Source organism: Narcine bancroftii, chromosome 10, assembly GCF_036971445.1.
Source record: "Narcine bancroftii isolate sNarBan1 chromosome 10, sNarBan1.hap1, whole genome shotgun sequence".
Taxonomy (NCBI): Eukaryota; Metazoa; Chordata; class Chondrichthyes; order Torpediniformes; family Narcinidae; genus Narcine; species Narcine bancroftii.
This window is the reverse complement of record NC_091478.1, coordinates 23310063-23328448: the sequence shown is the minus strand read 5'-3', so window position 1 is coordinate 23328448 and position 18386 is coordinate 23310063. Positions and strand designations below refer to the sequence as shown.

The 18386-nt window shown below is 45.3% G+C and overlaps 1 protein-coding gene across 3 annotated transcripts; it reads right to left on the bottom strand.

Moving 5' to 3' along the window:
• Positions 1-457: 457 nt before the first annotated feature.
• Positions 458-18074, bottom strand: LOC138744291 (arsenite methyltransferase-like). 3 transcript variants are annotated; one of them, XM_069900188.1, is made up of 11 exons: positions 17982-18074; positions 16568-16619; positions 16216-16343; positions 15795-15945; positions 15013-15149; positions 12052-12121; positions 11086-11167; positions 8641-8772; positions 6107-6249; positions 3296-3427; positions 458-1620 (listed from the first exon to the last, which is right to left on the bottom strand). In XM_069900188.1, exons 1-11 carry the CDS (start codon positions 18008-18010, stop codon positions 1519-1521), a joined length of 1158 nt encoding a protein of 385 aa, XP_069756289.1. In that variant the 5' UTR covers positions 18011-18074; the 3' UTR covers positions 458-1518. The 3 variants fall into 3 exon arrangements, with proteins under 3 accessions (XP_069756289.1, XP_069756287.1, XP_069756288.1); XM_069900186.1 differs by lacking the exon at positions 17982-18074 and adding an exon at positions 17825-17897; XM_069900187.1 differs by lacking the exon at positions 17982-18074 and adding an exon at positions 17846-17895.
• Between the last annotated feature and the right edge of the window lie 312 nt (positions 18075-18386).

Genomic DNA, 18386 nt, shown 5'->3' with positions numbered 1-18386 from the left:
AGGGGAGAGCTCGCCACCCCCTTCTTCAAGGGCATCATGATAGGCCCATAAATCTTGATAGCAGAAGAGGCTAAGACCAGGTTGATGGGGGTCCACTCTGAGGCACATTCAATCGATGGGAGGTCGATGCCCTTGACAGATATGGCTCCATCTGACACTTTCTTCAGCCATCTGATACCTTGAACCCTCAACTTACAGCTGACAGCAGGCTTTAGTGGGTGTGGGAAGAATGCAGGCAGAGAAATAAGCAGAACCAAAATCAAGAAGGTGAGCAAAGGTAAAGTGAATTAGTCAGCTACTTGACCTCACTGGTTTGCCCGAGCAGTGAGCATCAAATGTTCGGGTGATAAGAGACCATTCACAAGGATGCAAAGCCCAATAAAACCCGATGACACCCTGCAGAAGCAAATGGCCTTTGTGTGATCAGATTTCTCACAGAAATATACAGACGGAAACACCAGTTTTACTGTTTATTGGAAGGAAATTTTTATAACAACCATATCAAACAAAGAGAGAAGTAAATATCAGCCACTTGATCTTGAGCCTGATCTGTCATTCAATGCCACAGATAATTCTTCCCCTCCCCCCACAAAGTATGGATATGGGCCCTTCTGCCCACCACATCCATGCTGGGCCTCAATGCCCATCTTTCCTCATCCCGTCTTCCAGGCCTTGGTCTACAGCCTCCTAGGCTTTGAAGATTCAAGTCCTCAGCCCCACCACTCCCAAAACTGAGTCATCACGACCTTCCACTGCATCCAAAATCCCCGCGGGTTTGAGGGCTCAAATGAGATTTGAAGCAGAAGTGGACCAGAAACCTGCACGTGCCGGGGTCTGGTGCTGGGGTAACTCAGCAGATCCGGCAGCACCTTTCCGTGGATGTTGCATGACCTGCCGAATGTCTCCAGCACATTTATATGCACACCAGGTGGGGGGGGGGGGGGAGGGGGGGATGTGACTGCTCTCAGGATGGACTCCCATTCATGCAAGAAGACTTCCTCCACTGTGAGCAGGCACACACACTGGCGTGCACCACCGTGCACCCATGCACAAGAGTGAAAAGCAAAATCACTTTGAATCGACGGGGCACCTCCTGGGAGCTCCATAACAGGATGATTAAACATGTGTCCTGGAAGTGCAGCAGGACAGACAGGAAAAGATCATCACTGTCCTCACTGACCTTGGGCTCGAGGGAGTTAAATTAATAGAGCCCTGACCATAGGCAGGGAATGGCGCGGGAGGGCGGGGCGGCGTTCAATTCAGATCCACCTCAGGCCAACCTCACCCCTTCAATCTCCTCTTGTACATGTATGAAGTATATGACAATGGTTTCCTGTTGGGGTTTACTTAGGACTGCAGCAAGCACATGATACCTTGAGGAAGCGCTCAAGCCCAAAAGGTTGATTATGTATCTTTCTCTTTGCTATATGAAAGACACGATTTGACCAGTGGAGTTTCTCCAGCTTTGCGTTTTCACTGGCAAGCAGATCCCTCTTTCCTATGGCACACGAAGGTGATTTAGCAGCAATCTTTGCCCTGGACGGAACAGACTTTAGTGCAGGATGGGGCCCATCCCTCTGCTGGATCGTTGGACATCTGGAAGGGATTAACAGCAGTGCCCTACACAAACAATGGATCCAATTACAAAAGAAGAAAACAAATTGCTGCCTTCAAAAAATGCCTCCTATTCCCAGCAAACTAACACCACCAGGAAGATGTGCAGGGCTACTAGAGACGGCACAAGCACGACACGCTCCACCAATTCATTTTCCATCTGTTCGATCACAAACCTCCTCCGTGCTTTGTGACTTTTTCCTGGGAATACCACAGATAAAGGCAAGAAACCACCACATGGATGAATCAAGTGATCTGTTCCCATCAGATGATCCCATCAACTCCTTGATTTCGATTGGTCAGTGGTGCTTCAGATGGGTGCAAACGTCTCGAGGTACATTTGAACAAATTGCTATGATTGAAGCTACTAAATACAGCCATTTAAATCGATGATCCATAATTCAAAGGTTATCCATCCTCTCACTTCCACACCTGACAGCAGCCTGAACATGAGGTATGGGTTCCAATAGTGAACATAGACCATGGAAAAGTACAAGACAGGAACAGGTCCCACTGAATATATTGCCCATAGCAAACTAAACCTCCAGTGCTTGCTAGACATCCCTCCATCCCCCTCCATGTTCACCCATCTATGTAGAAGTCACTTCAAACACTATCGTTGTACCTACTTCCACCACTACCCCGGGGAGCCCATCCCAGGCACTCGCCTCTCTCCATGTAAAATATTTGACCCACATCTTTCTTAAACTTCCTCCCCCTCACCTTAAATTGTCATCCCAGACCAAACCTCCTGAGCTCCCATGTTCAATGAACCACAGCTATGACCTCACTTTATTTTCCCTTATGGCATGAATTATTTATTTTTAAATATTGTATTTGTGGAACTGTAATTTATAGCAATTTTTCACCTGCCTGCACAATCTGCTGCTGCAAAACAACAAGTTTCATGACACATGCTCATGACAACAAACTTGATTTTGATATTCACCACCCTCTGAATCAAAAGGTTTCCCCTCTTAAACCTCTTCCTTTCAACCTACTTAACCAGTAAATGGGGTTAGTTCAGGTGGACATCTGATGGGCCTGTTTCTGTGCCATGCGACTCCATGACCTGTTCACTTTTCTCCGAGCGTTGCCATTACCACGGGCTCACAAAAACCAAGTCACTTCTTTTACTTTGCTCTGTCTGCTGAAACAGCAAGGACCTCCCACTAATTCCACACATTACTCCCACACTAACATGTCCGTCCAAGGCAACCCACAACTTGAAGGAACACCTTGTATTCTGTCTGAGCAGTCTCCAAACAGATGGCATCAACATCGGCTTTTCCAATTTCCGTTAACCCCTACTCTGGTCTCTCTTCCCCTACCCCTCTGCCACTTTCTTCCAGTTCCCCCATCCTCTTCTTACCCTTCTGTTCACTCACCCATCACTTCTCACCACCTTTTCCTGCTACTCCCCAACCTGTAAAACTTGTTACCTACCTGCTCACCTGTTCTCCCTCTGCCCCCTTCCTCCCCCCTCTCCCCCTTGCCCCAACATGTTATTCAGGCGTCAACCTGTTTTTCCAGATTCCCGACAAAGGGATCAGGCCCGAAACGTCATCTGCCTCGATCGATGCTGGGTGACCTGCTGAGTTTCTCCAGCACTTGTGTGTACAGCACTGGACCCCAGCATCTGCCCGTTACCACCTCTTTTTAAATTTCTTGCGGCCTTTACCTGCGCCATGGGTGGGTGTTCTCCAGAGTTGGGAGACGCTCCAGGCTTCGCCTGAATAGTGAATTTATCAGCAAATCGTGAGGTCTTGAGAACTGCAGCCATTTCCTCGTCTACGACGATAGTCTCTCCTTCCTGGTCAAGGGAATAAAGCAATAGTTCAGTGCGAATTAATGGAGTTAAACAGGAATGCCTGTAGTGAAATGGACAAAAGTGCTGGAGAAACTCAGCAGGTCACACAATACCCAAAGGAAGGAAAGGAAAACCAATATTTCAGACCCCCAAGCCCTTCGTCAAGGTATGAGCAAAAAACAGGCAGGCCACTGAATAAAAAAGTGAGGGGAGGACACAAGGGAGGAAGGGGAGAGGGGAGGTGCACAGGCAAACAGGTCAAAGGACATAGGTGGCTATGGGTGGAGAGGTAGAGGAGAAAAAAGGTGGAATTAGGGGAGGAGTAGCTCTCTACATGGAGAGGGAAGGGAAAGGGGTGGGGAGCTGGAGGTAAAAAGACAGAGGATGTGTGAGAGAGAGAGGGGGAGGTTTAGCAGAAACTGGAGAAAATTCTGTGCAGATGATCTGAAAAGGGGGAAATCAGCAAAAAAAGAAAAAAGTGTGATCACTCAAATGCCTGCCCAGGATACGGAGCTCACTACAAGCTGAAATCATACCGACTGGTTGCATCACGGTCTGCTTTGGTAACTCAAATGCCTGGTAACTTAGAAAGCTGCAGAAAGTGGCAAAGCTAGTCAGGCCCATCGTGGGTTTCGACCTCCCATCCATTTAACCTGCCTAAGAAAGGCACTGCCTCAAGAAGGCAGCCAGCATCAAAAAAGGACCCCCATCACACTGGACACAGCCTCTGCTCAATGCTACCTTCAGGCAGCAATTTACAGGAACCTGAAGACCAGCAGCTCTAGGTTCAAGAACATTATCCAACAGCTATCAGACTCCTGAATTTCCCCAAATACCCGAACGATAAACCACTGCAAGACATCAAAAACATCTGTCTGCACCACTGAAACATCGTTTTTTGCAACTGTGAGTATTTACATATCTTATCCATTACCTCTTTTCTGTCACAATTTAATGCATATTGTTGTTGTTAGTGTACCTTATGTATCAGTGACACTGCAGCAAGAATTTCAGCGTATCAATACTTGGTACTAACATTTGACTAGGGGTACAGAGGGACATAGTCTGGGTGCAGGTCAGTGGGACAAGGCAGAATAATATCCAGACCACAATCAGTGAGGATCGGTAAGAACTTCTCCTCTACAATCTCCATCAGTATCAGAGCATCACAGGGCTGTGTTCTTAGCCCCCGGCTCTATTCACTTTATACCTTGGTATGACAATTACAACATCTATAAATTTGCCAACAATACCACAGTAGTGGGTTATATAAAGAAAGCATACAGGAGAGAGATTGAAAACTTGGCTGCATGGTGCACCAACAACAACCTTGCCCTCAACGTCACCAGAACTAAGGAGCTGATTGTTGACTACAGGAGGATCAATCCAGTGATCATTGAGGGGTCAGAGGTAGAGAGGGTGAGCAAATTTTATCTCAGAGGATCTTTCCTGGACCCAACACACTAAAGGCATCGTGAAGAAAGCATGTCAGCATCTCTATTTCCTCAGGAGTTTGCGGAGGTTTGGAATGACACCAGAAACCCTGGCAAATTTCTACAGAGGAATGGTGGAAAGTGTGCTGACCAGCTGCATCAAAGTCTGGTATGGGAACACCAATACCCCTGAGCATAAAGCCCTCCCAAAAGTAGTGGACGCAGCCCAGGATAGCACAAGCAAAACTCTCCCCATCATTAAGAACGTCCATAGGGAACGCTGCCATTGGAGAGAAGCAGCAATCATCAAGGATCGACACCACCCAGCACACGCTCTGTTCTCGCTGCTGCCATCAGGAAAGAGGGATAGGGGGCACAAGACTCACACCAGCAGGTTCAGGAACAGCTGCTACCCCTCCACCACCATCCTTAATGAAGTATTGAGGATATAAATAATGAGGGTAGACCCATGGGACACTATAATATGGAAACAGGTCCTTTGGCCCCTCTAGTCTGTGCTGAACTATTATTTCTGATCTATTTATTTATTTCAGATTTATTGTCAGAGTATACATGATATCACTTACAACCCTGAGATTCCTTTTTCCTACGAGCGCAGCAAAATTACCACCAATTGGTTGTGCAAAAATTGCTCAACAATAAACTCAGAGACTCATTTGAGAGCTCGTGCACTTTATTGATTTTCCTTTATTCTTCCTGTATTGCACAGTTTGTTTACATTTGTTATGTTTTCAGTTCTTTTCATTGTTGATATGTTTACACTGTGTACAGTTTATTTTTTGCACAACCAATTGGAGGTAATTCTGCTGCACTCGTAGGAAAAAGGAATCTCAGGGTTGGATGTGATATCATGTATATACTCTGACAATAAATCTGAAATAAATAGATCAGAAATAATAGTTCAGCACAGACTAGAAGGGCCAAAGGGCCTGTTTCCATATTATAGTGTTCCATGGGTCTACCCTCATTATTTACATCCTCAATACTTCATTAAGAAACTAAAATGTTGAAAAAGGGGCCTGAGAGAAGAGTGAATTCAGATGAGGCAAATGTTTTGGGAGTGGAGGTGTGGACATCAACATTGAGAGAAACAGCCAGATGTTTCTCTGATGCACTTGCCTCCTGCTCCTGGAGATTTCATGGCTTTGAACTCTCCCTCCCCCAAGTCATTTTATCATACTAGAACACAGTTCCCATGGAAAAATAGAGCTTGGAACTTGAGTCTTACATTAAACGTGTGAGTGATGTCGAAGTCCAGCTTTTCTCTGCAGCCCGTGATTGAGCCGTTGTAAGTTACATGGCACTTCTCTCTTGGAGCCCCGGCTGGGATTTTGAACAGTCGGTACGTGGCAGAAACAAACTTGCAGTCACCTGAGGGGAGAAAAGTGAGTAGTGCACAAATTATCTCCTTTCTTTATACAGCCCACTACCGATGTATCATCTGTCAACTTGTAGATCAATGGTTTTCAAACATTTTCTTTCCACTCACATACCACCTTAAGTAATCCCTATGCCATAGGTCCTCTGTGATTAGTGAGAGATTACTTAAAGTGGTATGCAAGTTAGGGCAAATGGTTGAGAACCACTGCTCGAGACTCAATTGTTATCGAAATATTTTGCTTGAGAAAAATTTCATTGGCCCAATTTCCTTTGGAGCTATGAAACCATGCACATAACGAGTCAATTAGGTACGATTAAAATAGTGGTTTTCAAACTTTTTCTTTCCACCCACATACCACTTTAAGTAATCTTTTACTAATCGCAGAGGATAGGGATTACTTAAGGTGGCATGTGAGTGGAAAGAAAAAGTGTGAACCACTGTTGTATATGGAGTTGCTGTCATTCCGAGCCACACAGTTGTAGGTGTAAAGTGAGTAGAGCAGGGGGGTCAAAAAACACAGCCCTGTGGTGCTCCAGTACTGATGGAAATTGTGGAGGGGATGTTCTTATCAACCCTCACTGATTGTGGTCTGGAGGTGAGGAAATTCATGATCCAATTACACAGTGGGGTGTTAACTCCCAGGTCTTGGAGTTTACTGATCAGATTTGAGGGGATGTTGGTGCCAAATACCGAACTGTAGTCGATAAAGAGCATCTTTGCTGGCCAGATGTTCCAGGGCTTGGTGTAGGGTCAGTGAGATGGCATCCGCCGTAGACCTGTTGCTATGATAGGTAAACTGGAACATATCCATGTGGCCACTCAGACAGGAGCTGATATGCTTCAATAGCAGTCTATCAAAACACTTCAATCAATGTTCAGTGAGACTTGTGGAGAAAACACCAGCCATTGCTGCCTGCTGTACCATAGTGCCTACCTGGTTAGGTTCAAGCTATGCAGACGGAGAGACACCAGAAACTTCAGATGTTGGGATCAGGAGCAAAATTAGGATGTGGGGCAAGGGGATCCCAGGAAGAGAAATAGACAGTCAATGTTGGTCCCGACCCGAAATGCTGACTGTCCATTTCTCTCCACAGATGCTGCCTGACTAGCTGAGTCCCAGCCACCTCCAGTCTTTCACCAAATGGAAGCAGCAGGCAGTCGACAGAACTCAGTGCTTCTGCAATGAATAGGCCCGGTCAGAGCTTGTCTGCTCCGGTGACAACTGGTGGTCAATGAAAGGAGGTGGGGGAAGAGAAGAGGGCTGCAGGCACATCCACACCCTCAACAGGCAAGGCTGAAGTGATCACCACCATCTGTAGGCAGAGCTGCCTGCCGGAAGGCTTATCTCTGTCACCTTGAGAACACATCATTGCCATCAACCTTCAGTCACTTTGGAGGCATCGCTGATAGCGATCATTGTTGGACAGCAGGGAACACACCAAGGCTCATGTATGTTTATCACCGTCACATTCCCACCCCTCTGCCTGGATTATATCACTCACTTACTCACTGGGGGTAACTTAGGATGGTACGGTTAGCACAAAGCTATTACAGCACCAGCGACCCAGGCTCCAATCTACCGCTATCTGTAAGGAGTTTGTATGTTCTCCACGTGACCAGCATGGGTTTCCTCCAGGTGCTCAGGTTTCCTTCCACGTATCAAAGACATACGGATGTATTTTGGCAGCATGGGCTCTCGGACTGAAAGGTCCTATTACCATGCTGTGCCTCCAAATTATTCTTTTTTTTAAAGCATTACAGCAGTTCGATTAATCTACCGACCAGCCCATTTGCAGTCAGTGGAAGGAAACTGGAGTACCCGGCAGACACGCGGATGTGAGGATTGAACCGGGGTTGCTGAAGATGAGAGGCAATGCCTCCACCTGCTGCGTCTCTGCACTGCCCAATTCGCACGGCATTGCTGCAAACAGGAGCGGTGAGAAGTACCTCACCATTTTAAAAACCCACCCATCACTCCTCCCAGCCTTCCTGACTGACTTCTGCTGCTTCTGGTTGCCAAGGAAACGATTAACCTCTCTTATCTGACTCCACTGTCGGTCCGCAGCCCAACTGAACCATCTCCCGGTGTCAATTTACGATTTGCCTTTCCAAACCAGTCTCTGGCTCCCCCTTGTCCCCAAGCCCAAAATCTTGTGCGCTCTGCTCTCTGTTCATACCCTCCCCGTCTCTCTCTCTCTCTCCATCCCTGTCTCCTTTCCTCCAGCCCCCCACCCCTCCCTTCTCTCTATCCTCCCACCTGGATCCACCTGTGTTCTGCCCTCTTTCCTCTCCCTCCCTCTTATCCTGCTGTTTCTCCTTATTTTCCCCACTAAAGGGCACAATGTATCCAGAAACAGTTAATGGGGTCTCAGATCCCTTACCGATCATTTCCTCGAGCTCTTTATTTGCCACAGGAAACTGGCTGGCACAGATCAGTCGGGGGGCACTGAAACCCACCTCCTTTGCAATGTTGAATAATTCTTTCCACCAGAGAGCTCCTCCTAGACCTTCACCTGAAAGAGAATTGTTCAGAAAATTTCATAACATTTCATTCGCTCCTGGTGTCCACCAGGTTGCTGTGATTCTATCTACCATTTCTCCACCAAAACACTCTGGACCCAAGCGCAAGAGCATTCAAAGAAATTCATTCTCCAATCCTTTCCTTCAAGCAGGCAAGATCGCCAGCTACACAAAGGGGCACATAGAGCTCAGAAAACCACATCCCATAGCGGATTAGTTACTTTTTTTAGAAAAAATTAATTTAGACAAACAGCACGGTAATAGGCCCTTCCGACCAAATACACCAATTAACTTTCAAACACCATATGGTTTGGAAAGTGGGAGGAAACCGGAACACCCACACAGACACAGAGAGAACGTCCTTAGGGGCAGCACCAGATTTGAACCTGGGTCACTGGCACTGTAACGGCTTTGCAATAACTGTGCCACCATGTTGTCATTAGGGCTTTACCTCAACCTCCATCTTGCTTAACTATAATTCAGAAAATGGATGCAAAGGGTCCATTTTCCCTACTTGGAAGTTATAAGGGATGGATTCCATATACTGTGGGTGATCCAATCTGATATCTTCCCCATCAGCCCCTCCTCTCACTGACCGAAACACTGGCTTCCAGTTCAGGGGGGTACTTTGCATTTTAAATTTCCTTGCCCTTTTTCAAATCCATGGACATCATACCTTTTCCTGCAGTCTTACAACTCTCCGTGATTCCTGCATTACCATTCTGGCCCTTGGTCAATACCGAATATAATCACCCCACTAACAGAGCTGTCACAGACACCTCGAGCATAACTGTGGCTTAACAGGGAGGCGCAGAAACAGGTAGTGTTGACAAAACAGGACGGCTGCATGAGGATTTCAATTCGGAGAATGAGAAGTGGCAAATGAAATATGTCAGAGAGTGTACAGCCATGCACTTTAGTAGAAATAAAAATAAACAGGCAGATTATTTTCTAAATGGGGAGAAAAATGAAAATTCCCAGATGCAGAGAGATCTGAGTCCTTGTGCAGGACAACCTGAAGTTAAAATTGCATGTTGAGTCGGTGGTGAAGAAGGCAAATGCAATGCTGGCATTCATTCCGAGAGGAATGAAATACAAAAGCAGGGATGTGATGTTGAGGTTCTATAAGGCACTAGTGAAACTTTACATTGAGGTTTGTGAGCAGTTTTGGGCTCCTCATTGAAGAAAGGATGTGCTGATGTTGGAGAAACCTCAAAGGAGGTTCACAAGGACAATTCTGGATATGAAAAGGTTAACATAACAAGGAGTACAGGTATTTGACACTTCTTGGGGTTTACTCATTAAATTTAGGAGAATGAGGGGGATCTCAATGAAACATTTCCAATGTTGAAAGGCATGGATAGAACAGATGTAAAAAGATTGTTTCCCATAGTGGGCAAGTCTAGGACAAGGCACAACTTCAGAATGAAAGGGCTTCCGCCCTTCAATTCGGGAGGAATTTCTTGAGCCAAATGGTGGTGAAACTGTGGAATTTGTTGCAATAGGGCAGTTCTGGAGGCCAAATCTTTGGGTGTATTTAAGGCAGAGACTGACAGGTTCTTGATTAGCCAGGGCATCAAAGGCTGTGGGGAGAAGGCTGGGGAGTGGGGCTGAGTGGGAAAGTGGATCAGATCAGGGTGAATTTGATGGACTGAATAGCCTATTTCAGCTCCTGTGTCCTATAGTCTAACGGTCTTAACAACTTGCCTAACCCAATGAACAATCGACCAAAATTTCTGCACGTGGTTCTGCGTTAAATTTGACTTGCTATTGCTCAGTGCTGAATTGGAAACCAGTGAGTAGTTCAATATGGAGGGGGTGATGGGGAAACCATCAGTGTGGATCACCTTGGGACATTTTGCCAATTTAACAGTTTGGCACATTTCAAAGTTGTTTAGTGCCTTGATAAAAATACTACTATTTCAAGAAGGCTGCCTACTTACAGGTCCCCAATTCTGTTAAGTACCAACGGCATGTTCCAAATGACCAAGGTCTTTCACTGAAGTCCTGCTTCCTCCCACATTGAAGGCAGGCTGGGGTTACACAGTGACAAAGGACAAAATGTCTTTCCCCAAATAACATGGATTTTTAGAGCAATTCAGCAATTCTAACCATATAATCATATAACAGTTTACAGCGTGGAAACAGACCATATCAGCCTGTTATACGATCACCAGGAATGATACTAAACTCGGATTTCAAAATCCCTAATCTTCAATTAATCTGTAACAGTGACAGGATTGTGTTTGTCCACTCAACAGCAATATAATGTCTCTGGCACGTTTACATGATTTGCTTCCACATACCCCACAAGACTTTGTGCGTCCTTACAGCTTTTGGAAGTTCACGATCGGCATAGATGTCACTGAAGTACATTTCACCACCATCCTAATGAAGGGAATGGAATTCTAATCAGTATTGGAGACACACAAGAGTCTGCAGATGCTGGCATCTGGAGCAAATAAAAGCTATCGGGAGGAGCTCAGAGGTGAGCCCTTCATCGAGATTAAGGACTTGAAAAGCTCAGAACCAAAACTGACGCTGCTCCACCAAAGGAGTTCCTCCAGCAGATTTGCTCTAATTAGTATTAGTCTCTCACCACAGAAGGTCCTACCGTTATATCTGATGCCTGAATTTTAGAAATGGAACAATTTTGTGCTATTAACTTTTCGCAAAGCTCATTAACCAAAAGCAGTCTACTTCCTCACCTAAAGCCCAAATCTTAAGAGGGGACAAACCTTCCAGCATTGTCTCAGAATCCATCTGGTGGCAAGAAGCACCAGACAAGATAAAACGAATGCAAATTAACCCCCTCACTTTCACATCCACTCAAGCCTCTGGACACCAGTCAAGGTTGGGATGAAGTTTTTCCCATCTCTCGCCAACCCCAAGGTGTTCAGCATGCCCTTCTCAGAAGGCAATTATCAGACCTCTCTTTGGCAGGAGCCTAAAATCCCAAAGTCACTAACCCCTTTTGCACAGAGCTGTAAAGCAGGCGTTTATTCACCTTTTGAGCTCTGTGTATTTTTAAAAAAATCAAAAGCGGATTGGGTGGTCCAGATTACCCGTCTTCGATCCTCCAAGGTGGGTACCTCTGAGTGGTGGAGCGTAGCACTGTGGGACCTATCTAAAACGGTCAACCTATGTTGCCGGGTCGAAACGGGAAGGGCTAATGACGGCGTGATGACACCTTTAGGATGCGATGCAAGTGCGGGAAATTCAAATTGTAGCGACTTCATCAGTACCAAGAGAAGAAACCACTAAACAAGCACCTTTAACACTCGATATGCTTCTCTGAGCACAGCTGGTTTATCCGGTGATAAGTTGATCACACAATTTGATCTGAAAGAAAAAACAAAAATGTACCATCTGTGTAACATGGAGAGCTTCACCAACAGTAAATTGTATCAACTACTCTCAAATACCAGCAGGAACGTTGGTCCAAGTGTTAAAGAACCCCAAACCAATCCAGGTCGACAGAAAAGAGACTCCACCTCAGCCCTATCAATTTGATTCAGATTAACAACTGTAAACATCATCTGGGGCACTAAGCAATTCAATCTGTTTTACTGTCGCATTTGGGTATGGCAAGATGGAAAGCAGAAATTCAAAGTTGTATTCCTTTGGAAAATTACATAAAATTTGAGAAATAAATATGCTACATTTTTACAAATTTGGCACTGTACACTCAAATATTAGGTTTAAATTTGTAAAGTTGTGCTTCATGTGCCTCTGGACCTGTGAGAATCTCCTCTGAATTGTATTAAGGAATTCTGTTGAAATGTGTGTTAGATGGCATTCCTCTGTGCAGTCCTGAAAGTTTCTTCTCTCTTTAATTTTACTTAACTACATTTGTACCTTTTATATTAATTATTTTGAGGGTGGAGGAGGAGGTTTGGAGGGGGGAATATGTACATTCATGTATGTAGTTTCTAGTTTGTTTTCTTTTCACAATTTCTATTATTAATATATCAATCTTTGACGACTACATGTATGGAGAAAATTTTAAATAAAATATCCAAAAAATGTTTTACTGTATTAAATGCCTTAAACAATAAGTAGGCAATTGGAAATCCACGTGAACTTGTTCATCTTATTTTACGACACTCATTTCAGTCAAGAGGTTTAACATTATTGCCCACTAAACCCTCCAAAAGTGAGCAAAGTCTACAATAATGTTTCATGTAGATAAATACTATAAATTAATTTAGTTTCTATGCAATCACCACTAAAAACTAAATTAATTTCTGCCCTATTTCCACTAAAAATTAAACACACACACACAAAAAATTGGGAATTTTGGAAGAAACCCTTACAATAAAACTGTTGATCGAGGTGTCCCTGTCATCCAGGTGTTCCAGGGGAGAGTGGAGGGAAAGGGAGAGGGCACCTGCTGTAGACCTGTTTCGGAGGGACATGAAATGGAGGGGGTGGAGAGTGGCCGGTACACTGGAGTTAACATGAGCCACGACCAACCTCTCGAGGCACGTCACAATGATGGAACGCCAAAGCTACCAGTCATTTAGGTAGTGGTGTATTCAGCAAGGTTGATGGATGAGTACTTGATAGCAGACCAGCCTTCTGATTCAAAGCCATTGTGTGGGATGTCACCTGATTCCTCGGTCCAGCAGCCCACGACTGTCAGGTCCTCGTGCCTCAGCTTCTACTTGAAGACAGGGAGGGAGGAGGACTGCTGGCCTCATTCACCATGTGCGGCCGTGGGATGGAGCCTATGTTGGTTGTGGAGAGGTAGTTGAGGGTGTTTGGGCCTCTTGGTGGAAAAGGTACTGAGCTTCAGGAACAGGGTCGAGGTCAGGGTGGTGAAAGTCTCCAGATAAGAGGAATACAGCTCTGGGGATTGGGGGTGGGGGGGGGGTCCTTGTTTTAAATTTGTTGACGGAGGTGGAGTTCATCCTGCGTCACTTCGTGCTCACATAGGGTGGGATGTGGAATGTTTTCTGGCAGTGCAGGTGCCTGCTTAAAGTCTACAAAACAGTGGTGCATCCTACTGAGAGGGGCACCTCAGAAGATAGGGAACGTGACTCTCATCTAACAAAGCGTCTGTGGACAGAGATCCAAAATAAATCTTCCAGCTCTTGTTGGAAAGAACAACTCTGTGGGTGAGGGGTCTGGCAGCTACATCTCGAAAGGACCCTGATCCAAAGGCAACTCAACAAGAAATACCTAGAAAGTTAAACCTGCAAAATTGTTGTGGTTTTCCCCGTAGAGAATTTTGATTTTAAGTAAACCAGTTGAAATCTCTTGTTCATTTTAACAATACACAAAAGTGCTGGAGAACTCAGCAGGTCAGGCCCCATTCATGGAGCTCTCCAATTAATCTTCATTTTAATTTTTTAATTTACTTCCAACTCAGTAGAAGCAGATTTTGGCCTTTCAAACCAGTGCTGCCAAATCATACACAATTGAACTACAAACCACACATGTTGGTGGAACGTGAGAGGAAACCCATGAAGGTCACAGGAAGAAATTCTTTACAATCAACAATGGTGTCTAACTCAGGTCACTGGCACTATAACAGCGTTGCACTAACCACTATACTAGCTCTGCACCAGGGATGCCAAATATCAGACAAATGGCCGAACGTTGGAGGTTGGGTTTGGGGTGGATGGAAATTAGGGTTTCTCTCATGCCTTTATCCCTTTCCCTGCTGCGCAGCAATGGGTCACCAAAGACCACAGCAGGTGCCAGTTGGGCATGGAAGGATATGGGAATAGCGTCCTGCACCAACTCCTTGTGACTGCAACCTGAGGCAAGTCCCTGCCTGCAGACTCCCACTTTGGAAAAGCCAGGACATCTGCCCTTGCTCCGCTTGGCCGGTCCCACCGTGACTGCGGAGTCACACAACACAAAAACAGACCCACTGGGCCCATGCCTACCATCATCTATCATCAACGCTCATCTCATGATATTCTCCTTGCATCTCCACAATCTCCTACACATTTGGGGCAAATTGCAGTGGCCAACTGACCGAGCAAACTGCACGTCCACAGGGGTGTTGAGGAGATGGGAGCACGGTGGCACAGGGAGAACGCACACAAAGGCAAAACCCACGGTTAGGAATGAACTGAGGTCAAAGGCGCACCAGTTGTGTCACTGTGCAAATATTTCTGCGAGCTGTTACCCTTCCAACCAGCTGGAACTCTCTGCATAATACTTTAACTGCTGTAAGTTGAGGGATAAAAGAAACAATAGAACTTTTTTTTTTTACATACATTACAACATCAAAGCTGTTGTCTTTCAATCCAACATCACCAAGTTTTTCAATGTAGCCATGGATGAATTCCACATTTGGTTTACTGAAGCCAAACTTCTGTGTGTGATAGTTAATAAACTTCTTTGCCACTTGAATCTACAAGGCAATGGTGACAAGAAGAGGACCACATTCTTCATATCACAAGTTCCACAAGTCTAAAAAAAAACCTTACCCATCAGTTATTTATCCAAACAATACCAAAAAAGGTCAAGGGAAGCTCCCAGGACCTCGCGAACAAGGTCTCCCAGAATGACACAGCAGGGTGATTCGCCTACTCCTGCTCCTATTTCATAGGTTACAATTGTATGACATAAATCTACAGGTGCAGCAGGCAGTAAAGTAAATGGCACAATGGCCTTTTATTGTGAGAGATTTGAATATAGAGCAGGAGGGAGTCTTGCTGCAATTGTACAGGACCTTGATTCAGGTGGTCACACCCTGACTGTTGTGTCAGGTTTGATCTCTTCATCTGAGAAAGGACCATTTTGCTGCCAAGGGAGTGCAGTGAAGTTCACCCGACTGATTCGTTGGATGTCAGAACGGGCGAAGAAAAACTAGATGCTCTTTGAAATTTAGAAGAATAACAGGGGATCTCATTGAGACATGCTCAATGAACACGTAGAACGCATACACATATGATCAAGGCCAGTTCATTGGATACATTCAGCAGGGAGTTGGATGTGGCTCTATTGGCTATAGAGCCTGGTTGCCACGGACATCCCAGTTCCCAGAGAGACGCACCTGCTCCTCCGTCATGTCTATTCCAATCACGCGCCCTTTCTCTCCAACCAGCTTGCTGAGCATATAACAATCCTGGCCGCTCCCACTTCCCAAATCCAGAATCCAACAGTTCTCCAAACATTCGGGAACCACAAGTCCACATCCAAAGTACCTGTCAAATATCAAAGACCAGTCAAGCACATTACAGTGAAAGCACAACTCTGAAGGCATTCATAAAGTACCAGCAAGGGCACTGGGGAACCTGTGATCTACAAGCACATTATGATTCACCCCACCCACAGCACCCCCTCAGATAACCTACTGTTTCATATACCTTTACCTCTGCAGATTGCAGAATCCCGGCCTCTTTCTCAGCTATAATTCTATTGATAACATCACTTATTAAATATAAAGATAGAGCAAGATTATTAAGATTTCAGACCTGGAGGTCACTTCCTCATGAACATCTTTCAATGCATCCTGCACATACTTGGGGATTGGTTTGGCAGGAGGGACACAGACATTCAGCAGCAGATCCTCTGTTTTCTTCATCTTCTTTCCATAATAATCCTGTTAACAATGTAACAGAGCATCAGAGAGCCATAAGTGTTACTCACAGCAGCATTGCCTCCAAACCTGATTGACAGGAGAATTAACCAATTATCTGCAACTTGACAATTTTTTTGCAGAGCTCATGAAATATCACAGGAGAAGCATGTGGCCAATCCCCAAACCCCACAATTACAACTAAACCACAGTGAATGAATGAAAGGGTCAGCATTAAAAGTGATTACCTTGACTTTCTCATGTATTTCCAACTGTTGAGCGCATCCAAATGAGGAGAGGCTGAAAAGAATTAAAAAACTAATGGTCAAAGCCACATCTTCCCCGGCTGAAGACCACTTCACTGGTGAAAAGAAAATATATTTTGTGTACGTAACAAGAAAGCTTGAACTTGTATTGACAGGTATCCCTTGATGACAAAGGGGTTACATCCTGGGAAACATTGCCATGAGCAGTAACATAAAAACGTAAGAAAGAAATAATAATGCTTCCAACGTGAGGAGTTGGGACATGTTCGAACTCAAGGTTTTCTTAAAACCCCCAAACTCTAAAATAAAGAAACAAAATCAAAATATTATTTTAGAAGTCATTCAAGGATAAAATATGCAATGTACACTTTCAGTGTACTCAGCAAGTAAAATATCTAAGCAATCCCCATCAAATGCAATAACTATAACTGATATTGTAATTGTATTTTACAAAACTCCTGCTCAGGGCAGCAAGTGAGAATTTCATGGTATTTGTACATTGTGCCATGTGTGTGACAAACTCATCATCCCCTGCACGTCCTGTGTCACCCATCCCACCCTGTACTTCTGACACCTGCTCTCCTTGGTGCAGGGCTTCGTGCCCAATCCCAGCCCTTCCAATAGATGCTGCTCTGCTCTGTTCCTCCAGCAGTTTGTTTTTAGCAAGTCACTTTCCCACCGTCTTATCTCGACAGACGATAATCGACAAAGACACCTGCTGTATCTCAGCCCCTCTGACCCTGCGGCCTCCACTTTTCCTTTCGCCCCTTCTTCTCAGGGCACGTGGATCGCCAGCTTTTGCCAACACAACAGAACACAATTTCAACTGCTTTTTATTTCTAACATCATTAAAACAAACAAAACACCTTGCAAATTAAGGACAGTTAAAATAATGAGGGCTCCTCAATAAAACATGTCGAAATCAGGGGATTCCTGTCCAACAAAGTGGCTCCCCAAACCCTTCCAGCCCCAAGTTCCACAACACTCAACAGCAATGTTGTCCTGAAGGAAACGTGACAGGCAATTTGCTTTCCATAAATCCCCTCCAGATAACAATAACTAGTGGGCAACCTGCTTCAGAAAGATGGCTCAAGAAATAATTGAGCTTCCCCTCTTCTCTGAACTCATGCAAAGGGATCTTTCCATTCTGTGGAAGACAAAACCTCAGTCTAAGATCCCATCTGAAAATGCATGACCAAAATCGAACGTGGAGATGGAGCAGCAGCAGGAGTCTCTGACCAGAAAGGTCGCTCCACAGACCCTGCCCAAGTTGCTGGTGCTTCCAAGGTTCTCATCATCAAGGGGAGAGTTACACTGACACTTCCACGCGGCAAAGCCCGTCGCCCAGCTCAGCTTCCCTGGTCTCACTTGGTCAAGGTGAGGGGGAAAGGGATACCTGTCACCGCAACCCAACTCCTGCGCCATCGCCTCGCCGCTCAAAGTGCACCCACTTCCGTCGGCCCACGTGATCCGTATCACAGCAACGCCTGTCAATCATTGACGGCGACTCCAGGGCGCCCGGTCAAGTGTTGCAGTGGGAAGGATCAGCTGATTGCATCGTGTTTCCGGGGGGGAGGGGGGGGGCTGTGGGTGAATTGAACGAGGAATCGAATCGAAAGAGCTGACAAAAAAGCTGCAACTGAATCGAAAATAAAGAGGCAGATCAGTTTGAAAAGCTGTTGGAATAACCGTACTTTCCAGTAAACCTGACCTTTCTCACGAAGAGGGCATTGGTTGCACAAATTGCCTCATGACATCGCTCACTCTTTGCTGTCAATCAGGTTGCAAGTCTCGGATGTGC

Bases quoted from the DNA above. Each gene is read 5' to 3' on its own strand.
- LOC138744291 (XM_069900186.1), bottom strand. From the start codon at position 17,883: ATGATGAGAACCTTGGAAGCACCAGCAACTTGGGCAGGGTCTGTGGAG. The intron at 15,150-15,794 runs GTGCGTCTCTCT...ATTGCCTTGTAG, and splicing joins TAGACATGACGGAGGAGCAG to ATTCAAGTGGCAAAGAAGTT. The intron at 8,773-11,085 runs GTATGTGGAAGC...ATTCTCTTTCAG, and splicing joins GACGCACAAAGTCTTGTGGG to GTGAAGGTCTAGGAGGAGCT.